General features: G+C 37.9%; 1 protein-coding gene and 1 pseudogene across 1 annotated transcript; one reads left to right on the top strand and one right to left on the bottom strand.

Annotated features, from left to right (window-relative positions):
* Window positions 1-2,884: 2,884 nt before the first annotated feature.
* LOC124247716 (olfactory receptor 1J4-like) lies at window positions 2,885-3,856 on the top strand. The gene has a single exon (XM_046677339.1). It carries the CDS (start codon window positions 2,885-2,887, stop codon window positions 3,854-3,856), a length of 972 nt encoding a protein of 323 aa, XP_046533295.1.
* Window positions 3,857-8,132: 4,276 nt separating this feature from the next.
* On the bottom strand, window positions 8,133-9,058 carry LOC124237071 (olfactory receptor 1Q1-like; annotated as a pseudogene).
* Between the last annotated feature and the right edge of the window lie 352 nt (window positions 9,059-9,410).

The raw sequence follows: 9,410 nt of genomic DNA, 5'->3' as shown, positions 1-9,410 counted from the left end.
TTAAGAAATTGTAATTCCCTTATAGAAAATAGTGTGCAATGTTGGTACCAAGAACACCAAATAATAGAATGAGGTGCAAATATTATAGCCAAAAGAAGCAATGGGATGGAGGAGTTGTCAATTGTAACACAGAAAGATATGTTTTGGAGTGAAAATATGAGGGCTTAGATGGAGAGTATAGTCACACAATCAGAGAGGGAATGGAGAGCCATTTCACAGTTCTGAGGTGCAAGAAATGTTTTCCTGAAGACGTAATTTATTTTGTGAGAGTTTTGAAGATATATTCTTGAGACAGAGAAAAAGAGGTGTGAATTACCCACCTCAGATTCTACTTTTGTGATTCATCAAAACAGGGGAACAGACTAGAAATAGAATTTATACCAAGAATGTGTTAAGTAGAACATATTCCTAACATTTAGTTATTGATAAAACAATGAAGACTTATATGTACCTTGGTGCTTTCATCAAAGGAAAAGTCATGAATAAGTAGGATTAGAGCTTGACACTCTGGCTCTCTCCCTTCTCTGTGACTCTAAATGCCCCTGAAGCACCAGGTGGGCACTCAGAAATCTAAGACACTTTTCTTTCTCATTGCAGGTATTCTTTTGTTTCTGTTTTTATTCTTCACCCAGAGTTCAATTTAGTTTACTATCTTGAGGTATTCAAATCTGTATATGTGTTCATCTTCATATCTCTCCTAAATGACTTCTCTGTCATTACTCCTCTCTCTGTATTCCCTAACATGAGCATCTTTAATCCCTTACAGTTATCTTAATAGAATCCATGGAATTTAGGCTCTGATGAGAATAATGTTGAGATATTGGAAAATAGGAAAGATATAGACACTAGTCTTGAAGAAGTCAGCCAACAAGAGCTTTACCAGTGCTTATGACTCTTTTTGCATATAATTAGTTTAAAAACACAGTTTTGCTTTGCTTGGAAATAATTGACTCTCCATGTTACCACATTCTTAGCCTCAGAATGGATGAATCTATACTCTTTGCCACTTTTTCCTTCTTGGAGACCATTTTCTCTCACCCTTTCCCCATGAAAGGACTGATTTCATCTTTCTCCCTTCCCATCTCTTCGTCTCTTTCAACTTCATCTATACCTTCATGTAGACAGCTCCATTTGGCCACTGCCTTGGATGAGTGACAGGATCACAAGAGCATATAGTTTGAGCTGCATTTACTAACACAGAGAAGGATATAGGAAGAAATAAAGACAAAAGAACAGACACTGGAAAAGGTAAAGGTTCTTTATCTTTTAAGCTGCAGCTCCATGTATGATCTTTAGAGTAAAGAAAGCACCAAGAGGTATGTCCTTGAAATAGTTGTTTTCTTTATCTGAATGTTAGGAATATTCTCCTTTAGTCAGATGGAACACTGGATTCATCAAAGAACAAATGAAACAATAGCACATCATTTGGCTCCACCATGAAAATATTTACATAATTATACTAACGTAAATATTGTTTACTGAAGTCCAGCTTTTACCTGGAAGACTTAACTATGGTTATAAATCATAATTTATATGTTTTCAATATTGACAATATACAAACCAAGGTACAGCTTTCCAAAGATTGGGAAGTTGTTGGAGTGAGGAAGATAAGTGGACTCTGAAGTTGATGCAGAAATATAGATTTAAGTATACCATTTAAAAGCAGAAAAGCAATTCACTGAAGAACTACAATAATCATCAAAAGATCATGGAAAAGAAGAGAGAATAGTGGGAAAAATGTAAACAAGATAAAACTTCATCTTTCATAGTAGAGAGTTGAAAGATATCTTAAATGGATAAAACTGGTACATAGATGTATAATAAGTAGCATGTTATCTAGAATCATAGAGGTAGGAACCACCAAAAGAGTTAAAACTAAACAGGAAGGTGAGAAAACTTACGGTTAAAGATCTCTGCTTTTTATTATATTATCTTATACTATAGTATTTTAATTATTTTTCTCACATTCATGAAAAAATATATCCTCATGTATTTAGCAGCCTCTAGAAGTTACCTCTTCAGCATACCATATAGATCTGCCTACAGAGAAATCCTGAGCCAAAAAGACATGAGAATTCCATCCACTGGAATATTATATTATTTACTAAAAATTAAACATTAATAACTTTAATGATTATATTAACCATTGCTACTTTTATCTCAGGTAAGTGCACTTGACTTAATGGAACAAGAACTCTCCTAATAAAAGAACAAATTTGAGATTCTTGACATAGAAATGTAGGAGCAGATCTTCACTCCAGTGTCCCATCAGAGATGTAGAGACTTGGATATCTGGCTGGAGCCTTGACATCTTTCCCCTCCCTTGTCAAGTCTGACAACCAGTGAAGTGTGTTGCTTAAGTCCAGCAAAACTATAGACTGTTGAGTCTAGATTTTTGTCACTCAGATCCTATAAGGCATTCAACAGAGTAAGTCGCTTTGCTTTAGATTTCTCACCTCTCATAGGAGATCAAAAGTAGTTTCTATTATATGAGATTGTTGTGAGGATCAGATGTATGATATTTCATATGCTCTCTAGCACATAGAAATCACCAAAGAAATTCTGTGTTTAGTGATGCCTTCCTTGTTATACAGTGAATTTAATAAAATCATGTGTGATTTATCCTACTGTCCTTAGTGTCAATCAAATTGAGAGATTGCAAGTCAATCTTGCAATAAGTCCATAAGTGAATCTGGAATAAACTAAAGAGTGGGTGAGTGAGTAGATGGATAGAAAGAAAATGGCAAAGGGAAGGAATTAAAGAAAAAATACTTTTGGAAACTAGGGACGTCTATGCAAGGGAAGACATTTTCTGAAAACTATCCCATAATAAACTTGAGCATTATTTGATCTTTGTTTTTGCAGGTGATGTAGATCATGTTTTATGGCCACTAGAAATAGAACAGAAGTAACTGAATTTGTTTTATTGGGCCTGGCAAGTTGGCCAGAGATGCAGCCAATTATTTTTGGGATTGTCCTTGCCATGTACCTGGTGGCAGTTATGGGTAACGCCCTGTTAGTAATTGTTGTTCTCTTGGACTCCAAGCTTCAGACTCCCATGTATTTCCTGCTCAGCCAGCTTTCATTTATTGACATATTTCTCACAACCATCACTGTTCCCCAGATGCTGGTGCACATGCTGCCTGTGAATAGAACCATCTCCTTTAACTGCTGCATAATCCAGCTTTTCTTTTTTATGACTGTGGGCAGCATGGAAGGCCACTTGCTGGCTGCCATGGCCTATGATCGCTGTGCTGCCATCTGTGACCCCTTAAGATACTCTGCCATCATCAGCCATCGCCTCTGTCTACGCATAACCTTAACCTCATGGGTGGTCGTTAGCCTCAACAGCCTTCTTTATAGTGTGCTGGTCACCCGCTTAACCTTCTGTGGCAATGAGGTCACCCACTTCTTCTGTGACATCACACCCTTGCTGAAGCTCTCCTGCACCCTGCCAGTGGTCAATGAAATGCTAATATTTACTGAGGGTGTAGCTGTGGTGGTCAGCCCCTTCTTCTTCATTTTAGGTTCCTATGCCCGCATTGGGGTTGCCATAGTCCGCATGCACTCAGTTGCTGTCCTGCACAAAGCCCTGTCCACCTGTAGCTCCCACGTCATGGTTGTGCTGCTCCTGTATGGCTCTGTGATCCGCATGTACCTCCGGCCGTCTTCCAGCTATGACTTGGACCAGGATCGCCAGATTGCCATCTTTTACACAGTAGTTACACCTATGCTAAACCCACTTATCTATAGCCTGAGGAACAAAGAGGTTAAGGGAGCTCTGCAAAGGCTTTTAAGGAAACTGTGCATCTTGGGAAACTTCCAACCTGATTCCCAGGCAAACAGAGAATGGTAGCACATCTCCTGAGCCCAAGGAGTTAAGATCTAACTTTAAAATGCCTCAAGTATAGGGGTTATACTCCTAAGAACTGGCATGGTTAACATTCCTGTGGAATAATCTTCCTTGTTGTCTCCCTCTTGTTTGTATCTGAGAAGAAGTTAGTTCATGAATGAATAGCTCTGGTCTCCATCGACTGACCTAGAATCTCTTTGCATTGGAACTGAAAAGATATTTTCAAATCACCAAACCAGAACTTCTCATTTTTCAGATCTAATATGTTGCATAGATGATTACTAAGCCAAATTACTACCAATCAGAATGGCCTGCAGAACTTTGATCATTTTAATGATGGTGTGACATGTACTTTTCTTCAGAGAGAAATCAAAATGAGTTACAATATCATTGTACAGAGGCATGATTTTTGAGGAAACCGTAGAGTAGCCTAAACCTCTCTTAAAATTGTAATAATTTTATGGTATCCTGTAATTTTCAACTTACAGTGATAATAAACAGCTAGATATTTATAATGACTGAATTATTCTATCTGAGCTTTTGTATCACTCCATAAAACTTCACTGATAGTGGAGACTGAAGGAGAGTTTTCACAGTGGCTCTTACTCCAGAAGTAGGTGGTCAGATTTGGGACATATGGTAAGTAGAGCTGTGTAGATACATTGATAAACTAGATGTAATATGCAAGGGAAAAAGAAAAATCAAACATGGACTGTGAAAGTGGGTGGAATTAGCGTGCCATTTATTTATATGGGGAAGGTTCTGTGGAAGTGGAGGGCTTGCAGATTTGGTTGGGGGGAATCCATAACTCTGTTTTGGACATGTTAACTTTGAGATATCTTTCCAAGTGAAAATATTTCATAGGCAGTCGAATACATAATTCTTGAGCCTCATGGAGAGGTCTTGTCTTGAGATAGAAATGTCACAACAAAATGTAAATGACATTTGAAACTATGGACTGGACAAAATCACCTATTAAGAGAGTATAGTAAAGAGAAGTATGGACAGAGCCCTGAGGTGGGTGAGCACTTCAACATTTAGAGTCTGGGGGAGGAAGTAGCAAAGGAGACTGAAAAGTGGCCATTAGTAGGAAGAAAGTAGGTAAATTTAGTATGTCAGAATCCTGGAAAAGAGTATGTCCAGAATATAGGAGTAGTCACTCTCTCAAATGTAGTTGAGAGGTCATTAATGAGAACATATAATTGATTATTAGATTTTGCAAGATATAGATTATTTGAAACTTTGATAGGAGGAGTTAAGTGAAATGTTAGGAGGAAGATTTCAATTACAGCCATTTTATGATAAAATTGCAATAGAGGAAGTGGAGGCCATGATGATAGACACGTTGAAAGTATACTCATTTGAGGAGGTAGACAAAAAGTCATGTGCAATTTGAGGTGTCATGTGTAAAATGAGTCAAGAGAGAATTTCTTCTAATTTTTGTAAATACTAATGACATTAAGCATGTTCATTTGCTGATAGAAATATCCAATATATAGTTAAAAATTAATGATTCAAGAGAGAAAGTAGTTAATTGAAAATAAAATTCTTGAAAGGGGATGTGTATCTATTAAAGTGATGATTTTATCTAGAAAATGAACCACTTCTTCCCCCGTAACAAAAGGAAGTCAGAGATTTGGATTCAGATGGAGGTGGGCTGGTAGATTTGATGGAGGGAAGATGACATATACTTGAAGACACTTCAGCAGACAGTGGTGTGAGCAGGATTGCTTTAGAGAATCATAAAAAAGAAAATATGTAAAATATGCTAGAGTTTCGGAAAGTAAAGTACTAGGAAATGTGATGATAATCCACAACTCTGCCACTATTGAGCACCCGTTTGGGCATTTTGTTCTCTGGTTTACTATTACTCAAATAAGCATGGTGGGGCGATATTCTCCAATATTCAGGTAATCAAATAAAGTCACAAATAAGCAAAATTTTGGAATTACTCAGGGCTGGGATTTTGCCAGTAAAGCAAGAGGAGGCAAGAGAATTAAAGGGGTTTCCAAGAAGGTGGTTATAATTCTGGGCCATAAACTGTATTGTTAAGTTGGGAAGGAAGGATGTAAATTAGGTAGTAGATAATGAAGAAGAATTTCAAGAGATAATGGATCTCAATGGTGTCAGAAAATTGTTGGAGTTGGAGAATTAAATTATATAAAGTGAAAGAATAGGAGCCAACAGGAAGGGAAATGTTTAAAACTGAGCTTTCACCAGTGGTGCAATTATTTGTAATGGCAAAGTCTGAGATATGACCATATGAATGGGTGGCTGAGATGGGGTGAATACATGTTGCTATGTGGATAAACCATTTATATGAATATTGGAATTTCCAAAAATGATAATTAAATTGTGGTGGAGAGAGTTAGAGAAACAGATGCTGAAGTCATCAAGGAATGAGGGAGAAATACCAGAAATTTTTTTCCTTATTTTAAAATTTAATTTATGTTTAAAAATAAAAATTGTAGGGGCCAAGCTAATTGCTGAGTGGTTAAGATCATGTGTTCCATTTTGGTGGCCAGGGCTTCACCAGTTTGGATCCTGGGCATGGACCTATCACCACTTGTTAGGCCCTGCTGTGGTGATATCCCACATAGAAACACCAGAATGACCTACAACTAGGATATACAACTATGTACTGGGCCTTTGGGTAGAAAAAGAAAAGAAAAGAAGATTGGCAACAGATGTTATCTCAGGCCTAATCTTCATCACCAAAACAATAAATGTATATATTTAAGGTGTACAACATGATGATTTGATATACATATACATAATGAAATGAGACAAGCTAATTAACATACCATCTCCTCACATCATTAACCATGTTTCTGTGTCTAATAAGAGCACCTGGAATCTACTTTTTTAGCAAGTTTCCAGTATTCAATACAATAGTATTAACTATAGCCATCATGATGCACATTAGAACTCTAGACATAATCATCCTACATACTTTCAACTTTGTATCCTTTGACCAACATCTCTCCATTTCTCCCAACTCCCTGTCACTGGTAACATCTGTTTCTACTCTCTGCTTCTATGTATTCGACTTTTTTAGATTCCACATATAGAGGTATCATGCAGTTTTGTTTTCTTTCTGTGTCTGGCTTATTTCATTTAGCATAATATCTTCCAGTTTTACCCATTTTGTTGCAAATGGAAGGCTAACCTTCTTTTTAAAGGCTGAATAATATTCATGTGTGTGTTTGTGTGTGCGTATGCCACAATTTCTTTATCCATTCATCTGTTCCTCATGTCCAATGTTGATTGGGCAGCAGAAAAATATCCAGTATTAGACAAGTTGTTCATACCAACTATAGAAAAGATCGGGAGCATGCTAAGACAAAAGGAGTTTAAGTTATGCCCGAATGGTGCAGCTAATGAAGGTTAATAAAATGCAAGTTGGAGAGCTGTGACAGTGCTTAATTCTTGAACTTCTATAACTCCTGACCCCATAGTGGAAATTTGTCATTATGTCCATTTTCCCATATTGGAGTAGTTTCCCAATTTCACTTGTCTTGGTAGGAGGCAGAACCTCCTTCTGCCTTATAGAGAATAAAAACAGCAGTATTGCTTTCCTTGTTTCCCTGGAACCAGAGCATGGGTGAGTGACCCAAGACTTGGCCAATCACATGTACCACCTTAGTTTGAATCTAGAGGTGCTGCTGCAAAGAATAAGTGGGCAGTTCTTTCTGGAGGTGATCACACTTGGTTTTCAGGCCTCCAAGAGCTATTCCCAGTGACTATTGCTGATAGTGTTGGTGAGGGTACAAGAGGCAGTGAACAGAGTTTGGTGACTAAAGTGATGACCTCATCAGACCCGTTCTGGGATATGATTTTGACTATATGACCTTTCTTATTCTTGTCCATTTTATTGAGTCTGGTTGCTTAGCTTTCTTAGAAATGCATGAATTCCACATTTCCTTTCAATAAACTTATTATATCCATCAATCAACTAAATCAAAAGAATTAATTTCTGTTGCCTGTGTCTAAGAACTCTGAGAGTTGCAACCCTAGTGCTTAATGGAAGGCCCAGAGAACACTCTCAATTTTGATTACAGCCATGCTCGTTGTTTATACTAAATATATAGTTTCATGTGCTTTGGGTTTAAGGGATAACTCAGGATAGTACATAATGAGACAATTCATTATATGTATCTAATTTAGACATTTCTGAAACATTCTAAAGGAAGCAGATCTGTGAAGGACAAAACTTTTTCCCCAGAATCATAGGTAAAACTTGGAACTATATTTTAGGGTTTTATCTAAAGAAAGAAGGTCATATTCTGTCTATAAATCTCCTGAGGACTCCTTTGAAATCCCCATTTCTCAGGTTATAAATGAAGGGGCTCAGCATGAGGGTCACCACTGTGTACATGACTGTCAGGTTGAAAACCTTGGTCACTAAGTAGCTGGAAAAGCGTTGGAAGTGGACCCAAGTGAGGGTGCCATAGAATATGGCCACCACAGTGAGTTGGGGGCCATGGGTCAAAAGAGCTCTCCACTTGCCCTTGGCTAACAGGATCCAGAGAACTGCTGAGATGATGCAGGCATAGGAGGCAATGATGAAAGCCAAGTCTCCCTTGATGACAATGACACTTTCTGTGTGAATCATCAGCATGTTGAGGTGAATGCTGGAGGGTATAGCTCCAGCACTTTATCAGAGGGTAGAGCTCACAGAAGAAGTGAAGGATCCTGTTATCTGCACAGAAGATCAACTGGCCCGTGAGAAAGGTGTGCAGCAGGGAATGAAGATGGGAGAGGATGTGGCACACATCTGTGAACACAGCATTCTAGTCAGCATCATAGTGTAGCAGAAAGATGACAGATGGCAATATATCTGTCATAGGCCATCATAGCCAGGAGGAAGTTTTCCATGGCTGCAAAGCAAAGAAAGAAATAAGGCTGGGCTAAGCAGCCGATGTAGGAAGTGGCTTTTCTAGGAGAGAAAATGTTCTGTAGCATCTTGGGGACTGTGGTGGAGGTGAGTCAGATGTGTGCCAAAGCCAAGTTACTGAGGAAAATGTACATGAGGGAGTGGAGGTGTGAAGTAGAGATGATCAGTGTGAGGATGGCAAAGTTTCCAGAAATGTTGATTGCATACATGAGTAGAAAAAGAAGGAAGAGTGGGATCTGCTCTTATGGATGGGTAGAAATGCCTAAGAGAACAAAATGGGACACACTGGTCCAGTTGGTATTGTCCATCTGTTGCCATAAACAGAATTATTTTGATAGACTTAGACATCTGAGCAGGCCATTGAGTTAATCTCAATTTTGTGCCCCAACGTAAACGACACATGGTTTTGACAAAGGAATCAAGTGCTTAATTGTTTTCCAGAATAATGAAGTATGGATTTTCCATTGTCATTAACATCATCACTCTCAAGTAGCTAAAATTTACAGAGCATTTACCTTGAACCAGGGATTTTGCTGCATTATTACATTTAATTCTTACAATAACCCCATGAGGCAATTGCTGCTACTACTATTATTATTGTTATACTATTTATTATTTTCCCAGTATTACAAATTAGAAAACTGAGACATGAAAAGTTTA

This window comes from Equus quagga, chromosome 1, assembly GCF_021613505.1.
Source record: "Equus quagga isolate Etosha38 chromosome 1, UCLA_HA_Equagga_1.0, whole genome shotgun sequence".
Lineage (NCBI taxonomy): Eukaryota > Metazoa > Chordata > Mammalia > Perissodactyla > Equidae > Equus > Equus quagga.
This window is presented reverse-complemented; position numbering and strand designations above follow the sequence as displayed.

Coding starts and splice junctions, on each gene's coding strand:
- LOC124247716 (XM_046677339.1), top strand. CDS start 2,885: ATGGCCACTAGAAATAGAACAGAAGTAACTGAATTTGTTTTATTGGGC.